Source organism: Phyllopteryx taeniolatus, chromosome 3 (assembly GCF_024500385.1).
Source record: "Phyllopteryx taeniolatus isolate TA_2022b chromosome 3, UOR_Ptae_1.2, whole genome shotgun sequence".
Lineage (NCBI taxonomy): Eukaryota > Metazoa > Chordata > Actinopteri > Syngnathiformes > Syngnathidae > Phyllopteryx > Phyllopteryx taeniolatus.
Window position 1 is genome coordinate 18713727 of NC_084504.1, and position 26929 is coordinate 18740655.

At 40.8% G+C, this 26929-nt stretch overlaps 2 protein-coding genes across 5 annotated transcripts; both read left to right on the forward strand.

Moving 5' to 3' along the window:
• The first annotated feature begins 441 nt into the window (after positions 1 to 441).
• Positions 442 to 13782, forward strand: LOC133475025 (guanine deaminase-like). 2 transcript variants are annotated; one of them, XM_061767312.1, is made up of 15 exons: positions 442 to 503; positions 6255 to 6396; positions 8287 to 8375; positions 8546 to 8717; positions 8836 to 8923; positions 10067 to 10172; positions 10271 to 10298; positions 10374 to 10481; positions 10548 to 10655; positions 11347 to 11444; positions 12244 to 12311; positions 13083 to 13229; positions 13308 to 13426; positions 13502 to 13529; positions 13619 to 13782. In XM_061767312.1, exons 1-15 carry the CDS (start codon positions 457 to 459, stop codon positions 13681 to 13683), a joined length of 1413 nt encoding a protein of 470 aa, XP_061623296.1. In that variant the 5' UTR covers positions 442 to 456; the 3' UTR covers positions 13684 to 13782. The 2 variants fall into 2 exon arrangements, with proteins under 2 accessions (XP_061623296.1, XP_061623297.1); XM_061767313.1 differs by lacking the exon at positions 442 to 503 and adding an exon at positions 6114 to 6131.
• A 915-nt stretch (positions 13783 to 14697) lies between these two features.
• On the forward strand, positions 14698 to 26769 carry si:ch211-214j8.12 (uncharacterized protein LOC100000539 homolog). 3 transcript variants are annotated; one of them, XM_061767316.1, is made up of 6 exons: positions 14717 to 14818; positions 15971 to 16031; positions 16214 to 16492; positions 16586 to 16752; positions 20890 to 21965; positions 25138 to 26769. In XM_061767316.1, exons 3-6 carry the CDS (start codon positions 16264 to 16266, stop codon positions 25526 to 25528), a joined length of 1863 nt encoding a protein of 620 aa, XP_061623300.1. In that variant the 5' UTR covers positions 14717 to 14818; positions 15971 to 16031; positions 16214 to 16263; the 3' UTR covers positions 25529 to 26769. The 3 variants fall into 3 exon arrangements, with proteins under 3 accessions (XP_061623299.1, XP_061623300.1, XP_061623298.1); XM_061767315.1 differs by lacking the exon at positions 15971 to 16031 and having other exon boundaries at positions 14698 to 14818; XM_061767314.1 differs by having other exon boundaries at positions 15971 to 16492.
• The last annotated feature ends 160 nt before the right edge of the window (positions 26770 to 26929 follow it).

A 26929-nucleotide genomic window follows, 5' to 3' on the forward strand; every position in this document is an offset into this window, starting at 1 on the left:
CAAAATTAGGGGCGGCTGGTTTGATTGCTACTTTACGAGTGGAGGCTGGCTTGACCGCAGTCATTTTCGGGGGTCCTTAGCAAAACCGATGTTGTTTTCCACAATGCATATACCGGCGCTATATACCTACTGGGGGCGTGCCTTTAGCGTCCTCCTTCACGTGCACCCTTCCCCCTTTACGTCCTCATGCTGTCCTCAGCCATGTCCACTTTTCCTCTGTATAAGCAACGTGTCGGCAGGAAATGCTCCCAGTCAGTCAAGCGAAGCCCTCATCACACAACAACATTTATAGATTTTGGAACTCGGTGCACACATAAGGCGTGCCGCATTATAAGGCGCCCCGTCCATTTTGGAGAAAATTTCAGACTTTTAAGTGCGCCTTATGGTCGTGAAAATACGGTACTTTGAATGCACAGTGCATCATGGAACAAGCAGAAACACTCAGAAGCTTGCTACATGATCAGACAACTTTCAGACTGGATGTGTGCTGCCAAGATTGATAGGTATGTTCTCTTGTCTTTTGTCATGAATGTATTTTGCGCAACTGTACATCTGTAAGGAATTGGGTGAACAGGTTCTCTCTGTCGTGTGCAACAAAACGTTAATACTGTATACCAGCAGAGTCCACGTGTGAAGTATGAATTTCCCCTTGAGGGAGTATAATTAATTCAATCAATCAAATCAGTAGAATTAAAATGAGGATCATTTTCACACATGCCTGGGCCACCATGGAGTCCAGACACGAACCACATAGAGAATCTCTACAGTCTACCCTTCTATCATCAATACAAAACCATCTGGGCCAGACAGTGGGGGGCGGGGGGACAAACACAAAAACAGAAATGAAGACATGTGTTACTGACAGCGTTGCTTCAGTGCTCCTCCCAAAAAAGCAAGTGCACCAATCTAATAGGAGTATATCAGCAGAGGGAGAGCTGAACACAATACCCAACATTTGTCTTTTGGTTTTCTCCGGGCACTCCGGTTTCCTCCCACATCGCAAAAACTTGCATTAATTGGATACTCTAAATTGCCCGTAGGTGTCAATGTGAGTGCGAATTGTTGTTTATTTGTATGTGCCCAGGGTGTACCCCGCCTCCTGCCCGATGATAGCTGGGATAGGCTCCAGCACGCCCGCGACCCTAGTGAGGAGAAGCGGTTCAGAAAATGGATGGATGGATGGATGGATGGATGAAACTCTGCGTACTCATGAATCCAAGCACATTCCAATCAACGTGGAAATGAGCGCACATGTTGGAGTAGCAGACTCCACCCTGTCCACGCCCACATTTGAGTATGCAAATCATATTTAAATGAACCCTGCACCTGAGATGCCGATCTCTGCATGATCAGAAAAAAAGGAAAATGAGCAAGGTAATGAAGAAAAAGAATTTTTCTGAGTGTGAAGTTGCGGAGAGAATCATTGCAATCATGGGTGACGCTGCTCTCTCAGGGGTGATGGGAGGACGTGGCTGACTATGATCACCCCACAAGGTTAATACCATGTATTTTTAGAACTCATAAAAAATGTGTTCATACAGTAACCTACACTCAGCCCTGTGAGATAAAGGTTCATGCGTAAATGTTGTATGTGTGGTATTTGTAATCAATATTTTGAATTCAAATAGAAGCACATCAGCATATCAAAGAGGTAGCAAAAACTTTTTGATGAGTCAATTTATTATTTTAATACACAAGAGAGGACATGCAGTCGCAGCAGGTAAATTATGTCAATTTAAACTCATTTTAATCATGGGCAACCGATGTACATGTTCAAATGAAGTAAATTCAAAGGACTCTTTTTTTCAGTGCATGTGCTGGAGTCACGAAGCGATTGTGTGGGCAATGATCACCTTGATCAATTAATAGGTGTACTCACAAATATCAGTGGTTCATTAAATACACTGGTTAACAAATTAATTCTCAGTCCTTGCCTCAATTGCATTGTGGAAATCAAATGTTGTTGGGCATGAATTGTTCATCAGTGCTAATTATTCATGAGTCTCTGGTGTGCAGATTTATGAGAACAGTTTCCCAGCATCACCTCTAAGTGTCGCCAAAGCACCAAAAGCTGCAAAAACGTGCGTACGCCAGTCATGCAGTTGGCGTGAGGCACCGCACATTTCCACGCTCGTGCCGTGAAAAACAACGGACGCCTTCCTACACACGTGATTTTAATCTGTTATGTTTGTCTCAAAATTAAATGCACATGGCCGCTGAGCCACAAACGCACCTTCAACAATTCACAAGCAAAATTGAATATTTACAAATGACAAGTCATGATGAATGCGCACACAACATTAAAAAAACACGTGTAAATCGCAAATAGATTTTCGATTTTGAAAAACGTGCAAATAATTTGTGGATTTGAAAAATGTGGAAATCGCGGATATATTTATGGATTTGAAAAACACGTGCAAAAAAATTTGAGACATATCTCTCCCCATATCTTTATGTATAATGTATTTCGAAACACATTTCTGAATTTACTTTGCAGGGTCTTTAAATACCTGTATTTAATACCATTAAACACCCTATTGTTGGGTGTGCGAAGTTAATACTTTAAACTTTAAAGTGCTATTTGCTATGGCGCCTACCAGTGTGGTCGCCTCGGTAACGCGCTCTCTAGTATTGTCTTTGTTTTTGTGTTTTTTGTTTTTTTCGTCCGTCTTTGGAGACCTTACACGACTCACTTACACAAGGGGAGACCTGCTAACCATCAAGGAGTCTACTCCGGACTTTCTGTCACCAACTTTCGAATATCCGCTCAGTTTTTTCCCCGAGTTACTCACCGGAGCGGCGTCCGCGGTTTTCGGCGCATGGAGACGGAAGCGTCGCCACAGAGGGAAGCGAGCAGGCATTCAGGTGAAACTCCGCAAGAGAGGACACAGATTGGCGTTCCCGTCGATCCACCTCGCGAATGTACGCTCCCTACCCAACAAAATGGACGAGCTTCATCTTCTGTTAAAGACCAGTAAAGACTTCGGACGTTCCGCGGCCATGTGCTTTACGGAGACCTGGCTTTGCAACGCTGTACCCGATGGCACTGTTATGCTTCCCGGTTTCCATATTCATCGAGCGGACCGCGACATGGAATAATCGGGGAAAACAAAGGGCGGCGGGATATGCCTCTATATCAACGAAAAATGGTGTACGGACGTCACGGTGCTCAGCACACACTGCAGCCCGCATTTGGAGTCGCTATTCGTAAACTGTAAACCATTCTACTCCCCACGTGAGTTCGCATCATTCATTCTCGCTGGCGTCTATATTCCGCCTCAAGCTAACACGAACGCCGCATTGCTAACGCTCGCCGATCAAGTCAACGAAATTGAAAAAAAACACCCCGACTCACCCCTCATTATTCTCGGGGACTTTAACAAAGCTAAACTCAACCACGAACTCCCTAAATACAAGCAGCACATCGACTGTCCTACCAGGGAAAATAATACTTTAGACCACTGCTACACCATTTTAAAAAACTCATACCGTGCTATACCTCGTGCAGCCTTGGGCTCGTCTGATCACTGCTTAATTCACTTAATACCGACGTACAGGCAAGAACTTAAATGTGCGAAGCCTACAGTGAAAACAGTCAAAAAGTGGACAAATGAAGCCAAGATGGAACTTCAAAGCTGCTTAGACTGCACAGACTGGAGTGTCTTTGAAAATTCAGCTGGCAGCCTGGATGAATATACGGACACTGTGACATCCTATATCAGTTTCTGTGAAGAGGTCTGTGTTCCAACAAAATCATTTCGCACATTCAACAACAATAAGCCGTGGTTCACTGCTAAACTTAAGCAGCTTCGCCAAGCTAAGGAGGAGGCATATCAGAGCGGGGACAGGGCCCTGTATAATCGAGCTAGAAACCAGCTGACCAAAGAAATTAACATTGCAAAGAGGATCTATACAGCAAAGTTGGAAAAACAGTTTAGCGCAAACGACTCTAAATCAGTCTGGCATGCATTCCAGTCGCTGACTAATTACAAGCGACGATCCCCCCAAGCTGAGAACAATAGCACACTAGCCAACGACTTGAATACCTTCTACTGCAGATTTGAAAAGGACAGTTTCACACCACACACCAACCCGGCCGCACCCGCGACCACAATCACACCTCTGACCTCTGCGTTAACCATCCATGAACAGGATGTGAGACGCATCTTCAAACAACAAAAGATTAACAAAGCGGCAGGCCCGGACCACGTGTCTCCATCCTGCCTCAAAGTCTGCGCGGACCAGCTTGCGCCAGTCTTCACTCAGATCTTCAACAGATCACTGGAAATGTGCGAAGTCCCATCCTGCTTCAAACGCTCCACCATCATCCCAGTCCCCAAGAAACCTGCAATCTCGGGTCTGAATGACTACAGGCCTGTCGCTTTGACATCTGTGGTCATGAAGTCCTTTGAACGTCTCGTGCTGGACCACCTCAAGAGTGTCACAGGTCCCCTGCTGGACCCCCTGCAGTTTGCCTACCAAGCGAACAGATCTGCGGATGATGCAGTCAACATGGGACTGCACTTCATCCTAGAACACCTCGACAGTGCAGGGACCTACGCGAGGATCCTGTTCGTGGACTTCAGCTCAGCGTTCAACACCATCATCCCTGAACTCCTTTCATCCAAGCTTCTCCAGCTCAGCGTCTCACCTGCCATCTGCCAGTGGATTTACAGCTTTCTGACGGGCAGGACACAGCAGGTCAGGCTGGGGGAGGCCACCTCATCCACACGCAGCATCAGCACTGGGGCGCCCCAAGGTTGTGTCCTCTCTCCGCTGCTCTTCTCTCTCTACACGAATGACTGCACCTCAGCGAACCCGACTGTCAAGCTCCTGAAGTTTGCAGATGACACCACTGTCATCGGCCTCATCAAGGACGGTGACGAGTCTGCATATCGACAGGAAGCGGAGCGGCTGGAGCTGTGGTGCGGCCGACACAACCTGGAGCTGAACACGCTCAAGACTGTAGAGATGATCGTGGACTTCAGGAGGCATCCTTCACCACAGCTGCCCCTCACGCTGTCCAGCTGCCTTGTGTCAACCGTCGAGACCTTCAAGTTCCTGGGAATTACAATCTCCCAGGACCTGAAGTGGGCGACCAACATCAACTCCGTCCTCAAAAAGGCCCAGCAGAGGATGTACTTCCTGCGGCTTCTGAGAAAGCATGGCCTGCCACCGGAGCTGCTGAGACAGTTCTACACAGCGGTCATCGAATCAGTCCTGTGTTCTTCCATCACAGTCTGGTTTGGTGCTGCTACAAAAAAGGACAAACTCAGACTGCAACGGACAATCAAAACTGCTGAAAGGATTGTCGGTACCCCCCTACCCACCCTTGAGGACTTGCACGCTGCCAGAACTAAGACAAGGGCGTGCAAAATCCTCTCGGACCCTCCCCACCCCGGTCACCAGCTCTTCCAGCTCCTTCCCTCAGGTAGGCGCTACCGATCAATGCAAACTAGAACTAGTAGACATTCCAACAGCTTCTTCCCTCTTGCAATCAACTTCTTGAACAGCTAACTTACAATTCCAGTACAACAAGCTGGCAATTTTTTGACTTGAGTTCGTTGTCACATTTCTGTATTATGTATTACTCGTGCACTCACTGTAGTTGTCTCGCCGTGCTGCACTATTTGCATATAGTGGCCACTCATGCCAGAGTAGCATCTGCTCCATTTGCACACTGATTGAGGAGTATCTGTAACATTTGCACAACCATTGTCCCAGATTATCGCAGTACTCGTCACTTTAAACCGCATACACTCCTTGAAGTCTCAGTGCCCTTTGCACAATGGTCATTGCACTGGACTATTCCGATATTAGCCATTCGAACTGAGGACTCTGCATCTTTTTGCACAATTGTTGTTTGTTGTTGTTTTTTGTCAATGTCTTTATGTCTCCAAAGTGTTCTGTAAATTGACTGTCTGTTGTACTAGAGCGGCTCCAACTACCGGAGACAAATTCCTTGTGTGTTTTGGACATACTTGGCAAATAAAGATGATTCTGATTTCTGATTTCTGATTTCTGATTTAACTACGTCCTCATTTAAAGACACTCCCAAACAGCCCACGTCGAAATCATTTGGTGAGTCAGTGTGAGCTGTGGTCTTCTGCGTTGTGTCGGTTTGAAGAAAGGTGTGACACCGGGACCTTTTTGGAGACGATCTCCTTTTATTCTGACAGCATAAACAACAGCAGAACCTCCAGAACACCAGATTGCTGTTGGTTCTATTACTGGTGTGCTTTATCCCTCCGCAGCGCTGAAGACGCGATGGCAAACCCGCACAGCCCTTTTGCAAAGACTCTGCGTGTCTTCAGGGGAACTTTTATTCATGCCTCCCGGGAAGAAGTACTGCAGGTCCTTGCAGATGCTCTACTGGGAGTCGATGCCGAGGGAAAGGTTTGATCCTACTTCAAAAGTTGCACTTTTAAATAGCCCTATTGTAAAGAGGAGTTCCATAATGTCCTAAGATGGTGAATCTCAATCAGGGTGGAAAAAATCCAATTCTCCCTAATTTGTCCCAAAATTATCTGTCAATGTCAGTGTTAGATACTGACAGGCAGAACAATTAAATGTTCTTCCTTTAGATGGGACAATGTACAATTAACCTGTGTATCCTCCTGTTGCCATTCATACAACAGAATAAGTCGTGGCTTCCTGCAAGTATACCGGCTTTGTGTTCAATTCAATGGCCAGATTTCAGACTGGGAAAGTTGATTTGTGGGTAAATTGAGACGAGAGCAACATTATTTTAGGTTTTATACTTTGGTGACATTTTCTTTGGTGTGCTGTGAGATTTTCCTGTTAAATGAGTGCCTCGGCCTAATAAAGTTGAGGAAACACTGTCATAGGAATCAGTTCCGGCGCTACAGTGGCACTGTATGTTGCAGATAGAGGTTACCAACACTTTTGACATGAGCATAAGTCATGTGGAGGGCTGCTTGTTAAAATTTCGAAGTAACTCAAATCTGTATACTGGATATATGTACTTCAAACAATATACTGTGTACTTTTAGACAATATACTATGTCAACGCCGGCACGGTGACCGACTGGTTAGAGATTCTGCCTCACAGTTCTGAGGACCTGGGTTCAATCCCCGGCCCCGCCTGTGTGGAGTTTGCATGCTCTCCCCGTGCCTGCGTGGGTTTTCTCCGGGCACTCCGGTTTCCTCCCACATCCCAAAAACATGCATGGTAGGTTAATTGACAACTCTAAATTGCCCGTAGGTGTGCATGTAAGTGCAAATGGTTGTTTGTTTGTATGTGCCTTGCGATTGGCTGGCAACCAGTTCAGACTGTACCCCGCCTCCTGCCCGATGATAGCTGGGATAGGCTCCAGCACGCCCGCGACCCTAGTGAGGAGAAGCAGCTCAGAAAATGGATGGATGGATGGATACTATGTCAACCATCGTCAGTGTTACCCTCCATCCATTTCCATTCTGCTTCTCGTCACTGGGGTTGTGGCAAAGCCTATTGCTGTCACTTGTTAACGTCTCCTTGTCATTAATAGTCCCAACACTCCAAGATAAGAGTAGGATGGCCTTTTTATGGATGGTCCTTGTCTGTCTCTTTTAATCTGGCGACTGTAATCTGTGGTCTCTCCACAATTACATGTTACATGTTCTATATTTTATATGATGCTGACTGTATGTGATGACTTAATGTTCTGTATTTGTAATTACTTATTGGGGACGACGGATTTAAAAAAATAGCGTTATACTAACTGTGGCATATTAACATTTTTTTCTCCATATAGACATCTATATATTCTGAACATGTTCATTAATGTGCACTGTCCCCTCAGAATAAAGCAATAATAATAATATATTTTTTTAAAAACAAACAAACGGTGACTTTCCATTCTTGCATTCACCATGGAGGGGTACCAGTGATGATAACCATAGAGCTAGAAATGTACTGTAACTTGCTGTGACAAAGAAAGGTGCCTGGTTGCTCAGTACAATATGAGCAATAAAATTGGAGCTGCATAATGTCCATTAGCCAGTCCAGGAATAGTGCACCATTTACAAACATACAGTAGCATGTCAAAATTTAAAGGAAAACCTAAATAAGTATAAAGGACACAGTGTTGTTATGAATCAGCTTAAAGCTGACACACTTATTTTATTTATTTTTTATTTTTTTGTAAAATATGAAAAGGGCTCCACAGCCCTCGCTCACCGGCAACCCTACAAGCACTAAAAAAAATGAATGGCTAGATTTATGGCTTTGCTAAAAAAATAAAATAATAATAATAATAATAATATAAAGAGCTATTCTGTCGTCAGATCATCTTCATTGGGGAAGGCAAAGAGCTGGATAAGATGTCTAAAAACTTCGGATTTCGTCCCTCTGCAGTAACTCAACTGGAAACACAGTAAGTGTAGGAATACTAGTGTACATACATGTTAGTATTGCTTTACAGTGCTTGATCGGTGCAATAATATATACAGTACAATATATTATTTAGAAGCATTTTAAAAAATCCAACTATAAAAAACTGTAGCACATAGGACAGACAAATTTATGATACTCTCTGCATTGTAGCGAATTCTTCATGCCAGGAATGGTGGACACCCACATCCATGCCCCCCAGTACAGCTACATTGGCACAGCCCTAGACATGCCGCTGCTTGACTGGCTCAACAAATACACCTTTCCAGTGGAGTCTCGCTTTAAAGACAAGAGTTTTGCACAGAAAGTCTACACACAAGTTGTGGTGAGTTGACTCATACATTTTTGTACGTGTTGTGAAATTTGATTGCACTAAACTGCTGTGGGTATAACAAACTGTGCCAGAAAAAGTTGGAACCATTTGAAAAACATGTCATTCACAGAGAAGAACTCTGAGAAATGGAACAACCACTGCTTGTTATTTTGCCACAATACATAAGGACTCCTCTCTTCTGCTGGGCCATATTGCAAGTAGGACCATGACTCACTCCCTATTTTCTCACTTTCTGTCTTTTATGTACATGCATTTTCTATGCCACTTGTCCTTTGGCTTCCTTTCACATTCCAAAAACATACATGTTAGCTACTCTGAAGACTATATTGCCTATAGGTGAAAGTGTGAGTTTGAATGGTTGTTTATGGGTTCTTCAATTGACCAAGGGCTCGCCCAAAATCCACTTGGATAGGATTCAGCTCACCCGTGACCGTAATGCGGACAATACTATAAAAAATAGATGGATGGGGTGTCGGCTCACTTCAAGAACATGCAATTTGTTTACAGGTTAGATACCACCTAGTACCGCCTAAAAAAAACAAAAAACAAAAAACAAAAAAAACAAAAAACACCATAATGACCAGCAGTAAAATTGTATTGCATAGTAGGCTTAAGTGTTCACCAGAAATGAGACAGAGGATTTATCACTAAAAAGTATAGTAATATTATTGTTTGCCATTGTAACATCATTCACAGTTTCAACAATAATGCCACAGTGAAATAATGAAAAAAAAGTTCTTAAATATTGATTCACTGAAAAAAAATATTGGACAAAAGTTAAATCAAAATGAGACCTTAATAAAAGTTTTAAAAAGAAACAATTCTTAAAGATTAAATGCAAATATATCGTACTCAAAAGTGAAATACAACTGAACTGAGCTTATACCGTGATTCCTTTATGTACCACCCGAGGGAGCCTCCATAAAACTGTGGTACGTGTACCACACTTTGAGCATCACTGGACTTGATCACTTACCAAATTCATCCTCTTACCAAGACAATTATTCACTTCCGACGTGAGAAAATGCATTACAGGGCCCTTCGCAATCCATGTTTTGTTATCTTATCATTCAAAGTAGTTTTATTTTGTGTGAGAGTGGTATTTACTTCAACATATGTACTGTATGACCTATCCATGATGACTGATTTGATAGACAAATCAATGGAATTCACTTAGCATTTAACTGTTCCAAAGTCCAAATGGACAGATGAATACATAATTGTAAGCTGTGTAAATGTAGGGTTTATATATATATATATATATATATATTTTTTTTTTTTTTTTTTTAAACACATACAAGACCATGACAATGAGAGTGTTGTGTTTATTTTCCTTGTAGATGAATTTGGACAGCGAGCCTTGGTAGGCAAAGTGTGTTCGGACAGGAACCGCTTTTCAGAACAATATAAAGAGACATTTCAGGAGTCCATTGAGGAAACCTCTCGGTGGGTTAATAATAATACTACTACCGAAACATCCATGAATATCCCATTTGTCATGGGTTCCAATCGTATGAATGACAAATGTCCTTCCCCCCTTTCAGATTCATCTCAGAACTCCTGGATAAGAAGGTGACATAAGGACATAAGGAATTCCCCAAACAAGAGAATTATGTTTGACTGTTGTCTCCTTGGGTCTTTTGTCAGTATGCTCTCGTGAAGCCGGTGGTGACACCTCGCTTTGCTCGGTGGTGCTCGGGACCCTTGTTGAGTGAACTGGGACAACTGGCTAAGAATAAAAACCTGCATATTCAGGTGAGAAACCAAACAAGGTGACGTCCACATGGGACAGCGCCAATGAACATGTTGTTTTATTTCCAGAGTCATATTGCTGAAATTTATGACAGTGTGAACGTTGTGAAGGAGCTCTTCCCTGATTCCAATTCTTTCACAGATGTTTACCATAAACACAGCCTGCTTACCAACAAGGTGAGAAGCAATCTTGATTGGGCAATAGCTATAGTGTTAGCCTAATAGCTTAATTGCCCAAGTCATTTCTAACTTACTGTTACCAAATCAATACAAAATGCCAATATACCTGCTAAAAATTGTGTTCGTTCTTAATTGTTTTCCCAAACTGTTCAAACATGACTTGTGCGAATATACTATTCAACTGACGATAAACTTATGATGACAACTTTCTTACTGAAGTTGTAACACGGTACTGAAATAATTAAGAAATTGGGGATCTATAGTTCAAAGATTTGACGTGATAGAGAAAAACTGAGATCAGTTTTAGATTCCACACCCAAAAATTTGTTAAAAACAGCTGTCAGACCTAACTCAACAAAAATTGCAGCAGAACTGTGTGATGTCACTGTGTACATGTAATAATAATAATAATAATGCATTACACTTAAATTGTGCTTTTCTAGGCACTCAAAATAAATGTTAATTATTGCTTTTTTTTCAGTGACATTCAAGATGACCGAGGTAAAGCATATTAGGGGGACTGAAAGTGACATTTTATTTTAATTTACAATTTTTAAACAAATAGTTTTTAGTGTAATAGTAAAAAGGTTCAATGGAAACTAGGCCTATTAAAATTATTACCATATGCAGTCTGTTGTTTTGGCATCGCTCTCTCTTTCTGATTGTTCATGCTGGCATTGCTTCACAGACGGTGATGGCGCATGGGTGCCATCTGAGTGATGAAGAGTTGACCTTGTTCAGGGAGACAGGAGCATCTTTGTCTCACTGTCCGAACTCCAACATCTCGTAAATGTGACTGATTTGTCTGTAAAACTCGTTTAAGATGTCAAGATAACGAAATAGATTGTTTTCAATGTTGATTTTTCATTGGGATTGGCAAGTCAGCTAAAAAAAAAAAGTTGCTTTTCTTTTTTCATATACAGAATAGTAGTCAATTATAAAATGAATGGGTGGAATTAACTGTACTATATTAATGCTACATTTGGAGTAGGCCTATAGTTACTTTCTCTAATATATGTCTGTCTGACTGTTCCTGCTAGCTCCCACTGTCCTTTATCATCTATGCGAGCGATGGGTTTTGGGGTTGTGCAGAAAATTGAAGTAAAAGTAATTAAAGTAACTAATACAATCCATTTTTTTCCTATTTTGTATTCAGCAGATTCATTTTTCATAGCCTAGGTTTGCATGGAAGTAGCTCACCTATAGCTGACATCATGTTCTGTTTGTCATGTTCTCAAACTGGTTGAGTGTGTGAATCAAAAGAGCCTCTGTCAGTTCTCAGTTTTTCCTACGTTGCTTCAAGACAAGATTATTCCACAATCAGTTCTTCACGATCATCAAAATTCTTAGTGAGCTATCTGCCAACTATAATCAAATATTTATTTCTAGCCCTCATTTTTTTTGGGCCCTTGGAGATCATGCGACATGGCGAGGAAAAAGAATTTCAACCTTTCTGTTCTCCATAACAAGTTAAAACACATTGCTATATATATAAACACAGTAATATCCTTTTGAATAAAAACAGAATTATATAGAGTAATGTTATTTGCTGTATTAGTCACCTTCTGTTAATTCATCTAACCAGGTTGCGCAGTGGGGTCCTCAATGTCCGTAACGTCCTGAACCACAAAGTGAAGGTGGGCCTGGGAACAGGTGAGAACAGATTTAAGAGACAACCTTTGAACCCACAGAAGAGAGAGTAAAGTGAACCCCTGCTATTCGCCAGGGATAGGGACAGACCCCTGCCACAAATAGCAAAAATCCACGAATAATTGAGACCCCATCCAAAAAGTGGATTGTAATTGCATATAGAGATGGCGGTAAAGCACTTAAAACAGAGTCGCTCATAAAGCACACCAAAACATGTATTTGACCATTAAAAATGTATGCTCACAGCAATCATTGAATTGAAACAAGAATTTACAGAGTTAACGATAAGTCCATATGTAAATAGAAACATACATTCAAAAAATATCTAAAAATGGAAAGAAACAAAGCATCACATATAAGCAGCCAAGGAGAGAGAAATAATTAAAACAGGACCAAAACAAGAAAGATACATACACGGACATTCACATAAAACATAAACAAGAAACAAGGCCACTCACATTTTCTAATTTTGGGCTATATTGTATAGTCTGACTGCTGTGGGCACAGTAGTGGCTCTCAGTCTGTTCTTTTGGCTCTGAAATGCATTTTCACAATTATGCACCCATGTTACATAAACAACAATATTCCGTAGTTAAATTATTCAACAGAGCAAAACAGGAATTCTAAAACGCAGACAAAAAAAAAACATTGTCAATGACTTAAACACAAGAAAAAGAGTTTGTTTGCAAATAACATAGGATGGGTTTCCCCCATAAGTCCAGAATATGAGATTTTGCTGATGCCAAATTGTGACTATGTGAGGGTTCACGGCAGACGTGGCAGGTGGCTACTCAGCGTCAATGCTGGATGCTGTGAGGAGAGCCTTGGACACATCCAAAATTCTGACCATACAGGAGCCTGAACATCAGACGCTCACCTTTGAGGAGGCGTTCAGGTTGGCTACATTGGGAGGCAGCCAAGGTACCACACAAAAATGATGAAAGTATCCTAACAGGTGAAAAGCTTGGTGTTATTTTAATGGATGTGTTTCGTCTCCAGCTTTGTCCCTGGATAACCAAATTGGAAATTTTGAAGTGGGCAAAGACTTTGACGCTCTGAGGGTGAATGTAGCAGTTCCGAGTGGCCCCATTGACTTGATCCAGCATGAGGAACCAAAGGTATGTTTGAAAGTGGAGCCTTACTTGGTAGTAAAAATAACTACAGCTAAGAGTTTTACTTCCTTTTACTTCCAGATTCTTCTGGAGAAGTTCTTGAATTTGGGTGAGTGACCAGTTTTAATGATTCCCAACAGTTCTATTCACATCAATTCACGCATCATCAATAGCGTTGGTTTTGTTGCTGTCATACAGGTGACGATCGGAACATAGTTGAGGTTTATGTGGCTGGAAGGAGGGTGGTGCCGTTCTCCGAGTAAATCCTCAAGCACACCTTCACATCACTTGCTTAAAATGTTGCTTATCCTCATTGATAAAAGCCATCCAGTCAACTTAATAAAATCTACAACTTGATAAAATTCTGATTGCTGTTTCACTAACAACCAATGTTTTCAAAAACATACAACATACATATTCCCAGGGCATTGAATCGATCGCAACTGGACTGTTCTGTCTGAGAATGAAATGACTTGGATGAATGAGAATATTCACAGGGAGATTAACATATATTTCGAAATTTTTATTTGACCATTATTATTTTTAGTAATTTTTTTGTCTTCAAAGAAAGTAATGTGGTAACCACCTAGATGGAGCATTAGGGTTCTCCCCCTCCTACTGCTCATGACAGATTTCATTTTTTTTCTTCAATTCAGTTGTACAGGTTATAGGTCACATTAATTGTGGAAAAAGTTTTGAAATTATTTATCTCGGTCTCATTTATCACACACAAAAAAAGGCATTGAACAGAAATGTGTAGAACATTTATCCACTGTGTTGTATGTCATCTTTTCAGTCATTCACATCTGCATACAAAATATATTTGTTATTACAGTGCACACATACTGTACACTGCCGCTCTCAGTCTGGTCAGTCTACCAGCCAGAGGTTGTAAATCTGTACATGATATTTCGATTTTTCTTTTATTGTGTTTGTGTCCTGTTACTGTCCACTGGATTTTCCCTAAATAATAAAGACTCCTTCTATTCTATTGTGTGTGTGTATATATATATATATATATATATATATATATATATATATATATATACACACACACACACACACACACACGCACACACCTGATCATCCATAATATTAAAAATGAATGAATGAGTAAAAACTTAAAACAAAATCTCTCTGATCAATATTAGCACACAAATTTAAAAAAATAATAATAATTGGACTGTATACTGTTTCAAAATGCCTTTCACCGAAAGGCTGTCTGTGGCAGTTAAGGCAGGCAAATGTGCCTGGCAGACATAATTTAGGGCTCTCTAGTAAAATTTCACCCAATCCGAAGGCTTCACAACCAGGAAGTGAAGTAAAGCAAAGGTTGCCGAAGTTGGTTTTCAGTTTGTTTGCACACTGAAATACTCTTCCTTTCCATCAACCTGCTAGGTAAGGCTACGTGAAACTCTTCATTCTTTCATTCGCACATTCGATAAGACAGACAGTTTGTTTATTCAGTGTTAGTAGCCAATATGTATGTGAATGTACGGAATAGACTTTGGGTTTGAGTATTAACATTTGGGTTTGAGTATTAACACAGAAACGAAAATAGGTATGTGTATACATTTTTAAAGTTAAGTTAAGTTGTTTTTTACACCAGCATCATGGGACAGATCTTTTAAAGACGACTCCAGTGGTATAAGAATAATTTTCCTGTGAAAATATAAAGAAGGCGGGGGGGGGGTCAAACTTCAAACTTTCATAACTTAATTATTTTTTCTATTTTCTAAATGCTGATACAAATGTGCAAAACGGAGAAACAGACAGCATATAAATATGATGTTGAATATTTCAAATTCATTATTTAAGTAATTACAGTTACTATGTGAAACATTACCAGTACGTGTGTGTGTGTGTGTGTGTGTGTGTGTGTGTGTACACACATTTTGTATAGTTGATAAAATTAATGAATTGGAGCATGGGCGCCGCTTGGTTTTTATGAGTTTAGTTCTGATGTTGGAGCATCCATGATTTTGTTTTGTTTTTTTCCTCCTGAAGATGCTAAGTATTGTTAAAGAGTTTATCTTGACCGGGAGCATATTCCATAGTTTAGAACCTTTCACAGATAAAGCTGTTTGGGCGAAACATGTTTTACGATATGGCACTTTATAGTCTCCAGATGAGGCTGCTCTGGTTGACCTGCTACAGTTCTGTAGTTTACTTATCCGGCTGCTCAAAGATTCTGGAGCTAAACCCTGAGCACCTTTAAAAATAGTTTGAGAATGCTAAGATTTATAAAATTTCAGAATGATAAAAAGTTGTGCTTCGATAAAATGAAAACTTGAATTGGAGGTTGCATTTTAAGTACCGTCTTTAAGTATATTTATTTGTGCGCTTGTACATTTATTTTCATAATATGCTGGTTATCAGAGCTGCTAAACAATGACAATAAAGTCTATTCTATTGTATATTTCACCTCGGCTTTCGCGGATTGGACGTCTGCTTCACAGTTGGGAGGTTCTGGGTTCAAATATCTGCCTTATTGTGTAGAGTCTGCATTTTCCTCCCTGAGCTTTTTTTTTTTTTCTTTCTTTCTCCTAGATGCTGGCTTTCTCCCAGACTCCAAAATACATAACAATTGAAGACTGAATTGTCCATAAGTGTAAATATGAGTGTGAATGGAGTTTGTCTATTTGTGCCCTGTGATTGGCAACCAGTCCAGTGTGTACTCCACCTCTCGGCCAAATTCAGCTCGCATAAGCTCCGTTCAACCAAGACTCAAATGAGGATAGGCGCCACAGAAAATTGATGGATAGATAAATTCATCATCATTGTGTGTTGCAGGAACTGTTACTTGACCTGAGAGCCCCACTGATCTGATTGGGTCTGCAAACATGCCACTTTTTCGAGCCTCTGCTGACCATGTGGTGAAGGACCGGCCCAAGTGGAGGAAGATTCGGTGCAGTAGGGTGTTGGAGGAGGACGACTCTGTGCCTTCACTGATGCAGCTTTGTCTGCTGAGCTTGGCTGACAATATGAAGAAGGTGTGGGTGAAGGATTATGCTGACAACTACATGGATAACTATTCTTTCAGACACATCATGGGGCCTTTCAATTTGCTTTGTGAGTCACAGGCATGATAACATGGATTACATCTGCACCACACTCAGCTCAGCTAATCCAACTAGCTTCCTGTTTTTTTTCAATCTCTTATAGCGGGTGAGTTGGTGGAGGAGCTGACAAGTCTGCTGTGCTCTAGAAAGCAGCTTTCCCGTGCTGCCCTCCATCTCCTGTTAGTGCCCCAGCTGAGAGGTCTATCTCTGGAAAGGTTCCCTGGTTTGGTCACCCCCGCCCTGTGTGCCATCATTGCAGCACGCTGCCAGGTCAGACAAACTTATTGGGAACACTGGCGGGCAAGTTACTCATGTAGTACTAGTTACTGACATTGCAAAAGAGTTAAAAGTTAGAATATCACTGTATTTGAAGTTTGATGTGGTACTAAACTTTTGTATTACTTCTGAGTTACTTAAAAATAGTACAACCTGACATTTAATTTGAAAACATAAATTCCCTTTAAAAGACAACAATGACAAAAACAAATTACCTAGTGTATGATGGTCTATAGTAAAGGAGAGCTTATTCTTTTTTTCCACAATTTAAAACACTTTCCAGCTGTCTGAATAAAAAGTCATTGTCATTCTAAAGCCAAAATACACAAACGATAAAGAATTACAGCACATTTAATATCCAGTTGTCATACTCTGGTTCAAATCACGCCGTTTTAAGGGATGATTCTGTCTCATGCAGAGTATGGCTTTCGTTACCATGACAACAGGGGAGGAGCTAGGGGGTTGCGACAATGTGAGTGGCTACTAAGTGTTGCCAACTTACAGACTTTTCCGACTCCTCTTGTGAAGTAATTTGTAGAGCTGCAACGAATTATTTTATTTTTCTGATTAATTAGTGAATTGGATGGAAAAAAAACTTTTCCATCTCTTTATTCAAAAACAGGACAATATTGCAAATTGACACTGCAGAATATGCACAAACATAAACTGATTATGATGCAGTGACTGGATTGAGCTGTAACATATCAGAAAATAGGAAAAAATGTTGATAAAAGCAAATGTTTCTAAATGTCTTATTTTGATAGAGCACAAAGATAATCAGTCTGCTTTATTTTCCGTACCGCTTATCCTCATTAGGGTCGCGGGCGTGCTGGAACCTATCCCAGCTGACTCTGGGTGAGAGACGGGGTACATCCTGAACTGGTCGCCGGCCAATCGCAGGGCACATATAGACAAACAACCATTCACATTTACACCTACGGGCTTCACAGGAGGAACTGTGAGGTGGATGTGCTAGCCAGTCGTCCACCGTGCCGCACTAAACAATTAATCGATTTTCAGAATCAAATCATTATTGATTAATTTGATAATTGATTAGTTGTGGATTAATCATTGCAGCTCACGAGATGAGCAACAAATCTTTTGCGGTGTTGAGGCTTCTTTATACTCACGTGCACGGCGACTGCGTTATTTGAGGTGTTATTGGAGACTTGTGGAGACTCTGAGAGTCCTTTCACATCCAGGTAGCAAATGAATAGTGCTTGCCCGAATCTACTACTGGCTAATTCAACCATGTACACATTTTCAGAAATAGGCAGATAATAGAAGATTCACGTGGTTGTTTAATTTCACACTTGATGGTTAGGCATGCACTCCAGAGACCTAACTTTCTATATACAACCCCAATTCCAATGAAGTTGGGATGTTGTGTTAAACATAAATAAAAACAGAATTCAATGATTTTCAAATCACGTTCAACCTATATTTAACTGAATACACTACAAAGACAAGATATTTCATGTTCAAACTGATACTTGCAGCCATAAAATTCCAAGTTAATGATTATTTGCTAAAAACAAAGTTCATGAGTTTGAACATTAAATAGCTTGTCTTTGAAGTGTATTCAATATAGGTTGAACATGATTTGGAAATCATTGTATTCTGTTTTTATTTATATTTAACACAACGTCCCAACTTCATTGGAATTGGTGTTGTACAAGCAAACAAAAGGCCAATCCACCCGTTAAATTAAAATTCTAATTAATAAAGAAAAAAGAAAACTTGGTCTTTTAACCAGTCTTATCAATGCCTATTCAACTTGTAGCTGTAAAAAAAACAAAAACAATAAATGACATTGTATGATCAGTAGTCATGCTATAATGATTGACAAGTGAGACTGTCCAGTGATTGCCTAGGCAGCATCTGAAAAGCTGCCCAATCACAGGACAGTCAGGCCACACTCTCGGGTACAGAAAACTGTAGGGGAGTTTCCAGAATCATATTGAGCATCACTGCTTATAAGTGACAAGAGTAAACTACAACTGTCAACATGCAGTGGATATGACAAGTCTACAAACCCCTGTTCAAATGCTAGGTTTTTGTGATATGAAAAAAATGAGACCAAGATGTATCATTTTAGTTTTTCCACCATTAATGTCACCTACAACCAGTGCAGCTCAATTGATGTCAAATGCAGAAGCGAAAATGAACAACTGAAAAAAAGTGGTTTCATAAATGTGCACGTTCTCTTATAACTAGGAAGTGGTTGTGTTTAGAATCATGTTTTGGGGTGGTTTTTCTTCAATTGAAACAAGGTGGAGGGATCTACGAACAGTTTGAAACGGCATTCAGTGTCAGGCAAAATACTCAGCTAGACAGTAAAAAAAACAAACTCAAAAGTAGGGTTTACACAATCAGGATTTTCGGGGCCGATCATCGATCAGCGAGTTAAAAAAAAAAACGATAACCGATCACCGATCCGATCACAAGATGGAGCAATATGTCCATTTACATGACTTGTTCATTTACTGTATATACTTGTGTACTTTATGACTTGTTCGTTTATTGTATATACTTGTGTACTGTATCCATCCATCCATTTTCTGTACCGCTTATCCTCACAAGGGTTGCGGGCGTGCTGGAGCCCATCCCAGCTCAAATTGATTCTCTTGCATTTTAGACAAAAGTTAAAACATCAATGACCTCTAGGGGACATTCAAGGATTGGCCACTGGCATAAGTTTAGGTCAGCTCAACATTACAACATGACATAAATAATGGGTGCTAATTTACTGTAATTAAATTACTTTATTGCAATTAAATTACTTTAATAAATACTGTTAATGACATGCTTACTCTAACTTTCTCACTGTCGTGGCTAGCAAGCATTTAGATAACGTTCCCCACAACGTACTTCAGTTGTGCACAGACTGCAAATAACTCGCATGTTGTTTGTCTGAGACCCCGCAAAAAAATAGTCCCACATCGATGACGTGTTTTTTAACCGACAAGATTGAAAAAAACCTTTTTGGCCGTCAGATAGTTAAAGTACCCACACAAGACACGTGTCAAGGCTAAAAAATAAACCAGCTTTTGGATTCATACGCAACGACGATGTGGAGTTAAATGTCTTGTGCGGAGCCGATCGATGACATCATTGATCGGATTGGCGAACTATGACATAAAAGTCGATCAGCATAAAATGCTAATTATCGGCCGATACCGATCACACCGATCAGATGGGCAAAAAGACTACTCAAAAGTCTCAAATCAACTTTATTTATAGACCACTTCCAAGGTCCTGTATTATTATTTTAAACTTTGGTTTTGCCATACGAGTGTCCATAAAAGGCCCCTCTGACAGCTACTGCGGTTTGACCCAGTTTTGTATCTGCTGTGTCCATATTTGGCTAAGGTGGCCCCTTTCCTCTGATTGGTTGCATCCGTGTAGAAGGCCCACTTGTGAGAGCGCACGTTTTTTTTTTTATGTTGACAGCAATGGCGCGGGAGCGGAAAGGGAAGGCAGAGATCTTTGACAGACGCTCAAGAAATTCGAATGACCTGATTTCAGGCCTCTCGGCAGAAAAGCGTCTGGAACTCAGGAATGTGTGGACAATTTTAGATCTTATTTCACGTTTACTGAGGCACCATAGAGACAATATTCTATCCCAAATACTAGAAAAAGTTGGTTTGGCAAAATACTGCATCTCCCCATTAAAACAATCACAGCTGCAAAAAAAAGTGCTATATATTATATAAAAACCAACAGTCGATTAATAGCAACATTAACATTTACTATAACATCTGAATTTGATTTGGGGTTGATCAGAGGCACTTTAAATGGTGGCAGGTGTGTGCTCACTCCCACATTAATAGTGGAAAACGTTTTGAAATGATTTATTATGGTCTCATTTTTTCCATATGTAAAAAGCTGGCATTTGAACAGGGTGTATGGACTTTTTACATCCACTGCATGTGCTGTAACACAAACTACAGTGTGTATCTTTGAAAAAGATGTTGGTAAACATTTCCGATACCTGGCATGCACATACAGTTCCTCTTCTGGGGTATTGTTCTGACCTTCGTACAACCACTTCTCTCCCAGAAGAGGACAAAGTATTAATTCTTGATTTTTTTTTTTGAGTGCATTGATTTCTTTTCATACATCCTGTAGGGCCTGCACAACCTCAACCTATCCGGAGCCCAGCAACTGCCTTCCAAGGCTCTGTCAGACACACTGCGCTGTCTCCCTACGCTGCGTTCACTTTCCCTGTCGGGTACTTCTTGCGATGGCGGCATCATCCGGACCGTCGTCTTTTGCTGCCCTTTGCTGCGCCATTTGGATGTATCCGGATGTCATTTTCTCCCCCCCGCAGCACTCCTTCCCCTCGGAGCTCTCTTTCCTTCATCTAAATGTTCACCTTCCGGCTCCTCCTCTTCCACATCCGTGGCTCCGCTGCCTCTGTGTAGTTTGCTGGCTCTTGATATCGGATTTGGGGAACAGGAGGGAGACCTTGCGGCAGTGGTGGCCTACCTCCTCCTTTCTATGCCCCACCTGGAGAGGCTGGCCGTGGAGGGACTCTCACAAGCTTGCCGGCTGATCCAGCGCAGAGACTTTACACAGGTGGATTTATTTGCATTTAGAGAAGGGCTACCTAGGTTGGAGGAGGTGTGGAGGGAGAGGAGGCGCTTGCAGCACACCGATTCATGGAAGACGAGGAGGGTAGAAGCTCAAGATGGTTATGAGAGTGAGAGTGAGGATGATGAGAAAGATTGCTCTCAGAATGTAACAAATGAGAAAAGCGGTGATGACCACATTACACTGCGCTTAAGAGATGTTAAAGATTTAACATGTGAGTCGCTGGACAGTTTTGGCTGTTTATGCCCAAACATCACGTCCATATCTGTGAATGCTGTAGACGAAGAGGATATTGGAAGAAGAAGTCTGCCGACGCTTTTAGCCACAGGGCTGCAGTCGTGGTCAGGTCAGCTGAGGAGCCTCTCTGTGCACCACCAAGGCCCTCTCCTGGATCTCATTCCTGCCTTGCAAGTGTCAGGTTCCTCCCTCGTGTCGCTCACTTTGGAAGGAGTGAGAACAAACCCTCACTCTCCTCTACCGGAGCTCATCCGGGCCTGTCCCAAACTCAAAGTCTTGCTCATCAGTGCAGAGCCTCCCGCCTCATTGCTGGATCAAGAGCCGGATGAGCGCGAGCTTCCAAGTCTGCCGAACCTTTGCTCTCTGACACTCAAGTAAGACTACAAGTGAATGAATGAACTCTAGGCTCAAACTGTTGCCATCGTAAAACTTTTAACTTTCCTGGAAATCTTTTAAATACATTCTACTTAGTAATACATTCTTAACTGTCATAAAAATGTGAAGAGAAGATAATTCTGTAAAATTAAACTATAATAAAGTAAAACTACAGTGCTTATAAAATGTCTATGCACAGGCATGATAACATTTTTTTTTTAATATAAAAAGTGACACCAAGCTAAATCATTTCCAAACTTTTATTTTTCCATCCATTTTCCGTACCGCTTTATCCTCACAAGGGTCACGGGGGTGCAGGAGCCTATCCCAGCTATCTTCGAGCAAGAGGCGGTAAAGATAATGGATGGATGGGATGTGTTTGGAAGATTCTGTTATGGAGTTGTACACACAATTATGGTGGGAAAAGTTTTGAAATGGAATGTATTAGTGTCGTTTTATTTAAAGCGGAAAAACATCAAGACAGGGCTGTGGAGACTTTTTATATCCACTGTTATAGAGAGCAAACAGGAGGGTGTTTGCAGAGCAGTACAGTCACCAAGTGGAGTTTTTCTGGAATTAATGTCTAATCTTTTATAAACAAAGTATAATATACAGTGCCGTGAAAAAGTATTGGCCCTCTTCTCAAATTCTTATGTTCTTGCATAGTTTCCCCACTTTAATGTTAAACGTTATCAAACAAATGTAAATATCAGACAAATACAACCCAAGTGAACTTAAAATCCTGTTTTTAAATGGTGATTTAATTTATTAAGAAAACAAATATTCAAAGTTACCTGGTCCTATGTGAAAAAGTAATTACCCCCCTTGTTAAATCATGAATTAATTTTGATTAACTCCAATTTTTGGTTGATTTTCATTGATCACACCCAAGTCTGATTACCTCCAGACCTGTTCAATCAAGAAATCCCTTAAAACAAAATCTGTCCCAACAAAATCAAGTCGGACAAAAGATCTAAAAAAGCTGTAACAAAATGATACGATCCAAAGAAATTTCAGAACAGTTGAGCAATAAAGTAATTACCATGTATCAGTCTGGAAAAGCCATTTCTAAAGCTTTAGAATTCCAGTGTACCATAGGGAGAGCCATTATCCTCATATGGAGAAAACATGGAACAGTGGTAAATTTCCAGGAGTGGCCGGCCTACAAAATTACCCCAAGAGAACAGCACTGACTCATCCAGGAGGCAGGCTCAGGACAACTTCTAAAGAACTGCAGGGCTCACTTGCCTCAGTTAAGATCAGTGTTCAAAAATGGCATCCGTGGCAGAGTTCCAAGGCGAAAACCACTGCTAAGAAACAAAAATAAAGAAAAAAAACAAAGGCTCATCTTACTTTTGGAAAAAAAAAACATCTGAATGATTCTCAATACTTTTTGGACAATAAACAACGAAATTAAAGTTGAGCTTTTTTGAAGGTGTGTGTCTTGTTACATCTGGCGTAAATGTAGCACAGCATTTCAGAGAGAGAGAACATCATACCAACAGTCAAACATGATGGTGGTAGTGTGATGGTCTGGGGCTGCTTTGATTCTTCAGGACCTGGAAGACTTGCTGTGATTGATGGAACCATTAATTCTGCTCTTTAACAGAAAATCCTGAAGGAGAATGTTCAGCCATCAGTTTGAGACCTCAGTCAGAATCAGAATCATCTTTATTTGTCAAGTATGTCCAAAAAAACACACAAGGAATTTGTCTCCGGTAGTTGGAGCCGCTCTAGTACGACAACAGATAGTCAATTGACAGAGAACACTGTTGTGACATAAAGACATTGACAAAAAAAAACAAAAAACAGTCACTGAGCAATAAAGGGTTGCTAGTTGTCTGGTAATGCTGGTACTTTTCGGGGGGGGGGGGGGGGGGGGAATTGTGCAAAAGATGCAGAGTCCTCTAGTACTTAGAGCAGTTCGAATGACTAATATTGCAATAGTCCGGTGCAATGACCATTGTGCAAAGGGCGCCGAGACTTCAATGAGTGTATGCAGTTTAAAGTGCACTTGGGTTCTGCAGCAGGACAACGCACCAGCAAGTCAACTTCTGAATGGCTTAAAAAACAAAATGAAGGTTTTGAAGTGGCCTAGTCAAAGTCCAGACTTGAATCCGATTGAAATGTATTGGCAAAAAAAAATGCCGTTCATTCACGACATTCCTCAATTTTTGCTGAATTCAAACAATTCTGCAACGAAGAGTGGGTCAAAATATCTCCACAGAGATGTGAAAGACTCATTATCACTTATGGAAAACTTGATTGATTTCAGTTGTTGCTGCTGAGGATGCCCTAACCAGTTATTAGTTTTAGGGGCCCATTACTTTTTCACACAGGGCCAGGTAACTGAATATTTGTTTTCCTTAATAAATGAAATCACCATTTAAAAACAGCATTTTAAGTTCACTTGGGTTATATTTGTCTGATATTTACGCACATTTGTTTGATAATCTTCTAGTGGGGAAACTATGCAAAAATATAAGAATTTGAGAAGGGGGCGACTACTTTTTCACGGCACTGTACCTATTACGTTTTGTCTGGCAGGCCTCTTCAAAGTTTTACCTTATTTTAGTTTTATTTTACAATGGTTTAGTTCTCTTTAACCCGCATCATGGAAAGAATTGTATTCTTCTTTTGAGGTTTCACTGCATGAGAAATCAAGTGTTTAATCAAGGTGTAAAGCCAAAAAAAGGATGCTGTTGAGCGGAATTGACTGTGTTGTGAACAGATGAGTTTTAGTTTATTCCAAAACAAAGCTGCGCATATTACTAGACGCCAACCATATTTGATTGCTGTCATGTTATTATTCCCCTTTTAGTAACTACATTTATTTGGATAGCACGTCTCACAGAAAGGACTTACAAATTGCTTCACATGGTTAAAATATAAAATCACAAACATGCAGTTAATGAAAGGAAAAAAAAACTGTACTATAATTTCTGCCTAAACATGTTTTTAACTGCTTTTTAAAAACGGCCACTGAAGAGGCAGCTCTTGGTTCAAATGGAAGTAAACTACACAATCTGTGGGCAATGGACTGCAAGACTCTCTCACCTTTAGTTTAATTTTTTTAGTCTTTTGTGTGGGACAATGAGTAAAAGCCACCACTGTGGCCTTACAGGTATGGGTCACAGTACTAATGTGTTCATCGATGTGTTTTGTCTGCAGTTTCTCATATGAGCACAACCAAATGCGGCCTCTCATGTACTGGATGTCACTAATGAAGGTGATTCGTTGCCTCCTGAGGGGTTCCCCTTTACTCCAGAGGCTCTCCTTGGTCTCTTTACCGTGCCCACTGAACAACGTTCTGCAACGTGTACTGTGCTGCGGCGACCTACACCACCGTTTTGGAGCTTCCGATCCCTCTCTTCCCAAAGCACTTGGAAGGGTACAACACCTTGACCTCCAAAGAACAGATGTGAAGATGACTACTGTGAAAAACATAATACAGCGGAGCAAGAGACTGAAGTGTGTAGATTTGAGTTGCTGCTGGCAAATCAGTCACCAAGAATGGGCAGACTGCAAAAGCTTAAGTACAGTGAAAGTTGTCTGGGTGTAGTGAGGATAAATGCATCCTTCAATGTAGTTGAAGTGACTGTGTCACTGATGGTGTAGTGGTACACTCGCCTGACTTTGGTTCGGGCAGCGTGGGTTCAGTTCCCACTCAGTGATGGTAAACAAACACGTGGCCATAGTTCAAAACATTGATCTGATTGATCAAAACCAATGTGCTTTTTAGATTCAGCACATAAAAATTGTCCTGAATAAGCTAAAAAAAAATCTTAGACAATACATTTTTTATTTTCCAGTTATGGATTGACTGTTGAATTAAAATTACCATACCAGATTTCTGTAATGCAAATACTGAAAATTAACTTGTATACAAGTATGTATTTCCCCCGCCCCCCCCCCCCCCCCCTTTTTTTTTTTTTTTTTAAATAAATATGACGTGAGTATATGTGGCGGCTGTGGTTCAGTAGGTAGAGCAGGTCGTCCAGTGACCGAAGGGTACTGGTTCAAATCTAAGCTACGACTGTACGCATGTCGAAGTGTCTTTGGGCAAGACACTAAACCCTAATTTGCTCTCAGTGGGCATGGCAGCAGTGGCCCATTGGTGTGGGTGAATGTGAGGCTTTGTAAAGCGCTTTGGGCACTGTGATGGTGTACATAAAGCGCTATATAAGTGCAGTTCATTTACCATATGTAAATGTACTTGAATTTGATACATATTGTTGAAAAGCCACCCATCCATTTCCTACACCGCTTAACATGAGCGTTTCTAGCCTATCTTTGGGGTACTCAAGATAGCACCCCTAAAATTCAAGAGATTATTATATGTACAACCACACAGTACTTATATGAAATGTTGTATTTTAACAACAAAAATACAGCCCCCCCCCCCCCTTGCTGGTGTAAGTACCTGTCTTAAACCAGGAATATTTCTTAACTTCTATCCCTCAATAGCAACACACTAATCATTTGCATTTCTCATTTTTGCTGCATTTTATCTTACTGTTTATTTTGTTAGGTAGGAGTTAGCTGACTTTTTTTTCTAGCTTGGAAACGTTTCAGGTGATCAGCTACAGCAACACTGTCCTCTGTTTGAATTGTTGTGTTGTGTGCATGATAGTATTGCCAACGTACTATTGACTCCATTACCGTTTATAACTGCTATTAGTACACAGAGAGAGGGAGGAGCAGGTAGAATTTTCTATACAGTACAGTAGTAGTCTTGAAAGTCAGTTTCTGTTACTGTGTTTTACATGTGCATTGCTTTTCCTAATAAAACTCCAAGGTCCATTTCTGTTTTGTTTTTCTATTCTCTACAGGGGGCTGGTTTACTCCAGAAAAAGTGCAATAAGTGAAATTAAGAAATTAGTAGTGTTACAATATGATAGTTTTAAAAATCCAATCCATTCCTCTTTTGCTGTGGCTCAACATTTAAATAACCTCTACCAGA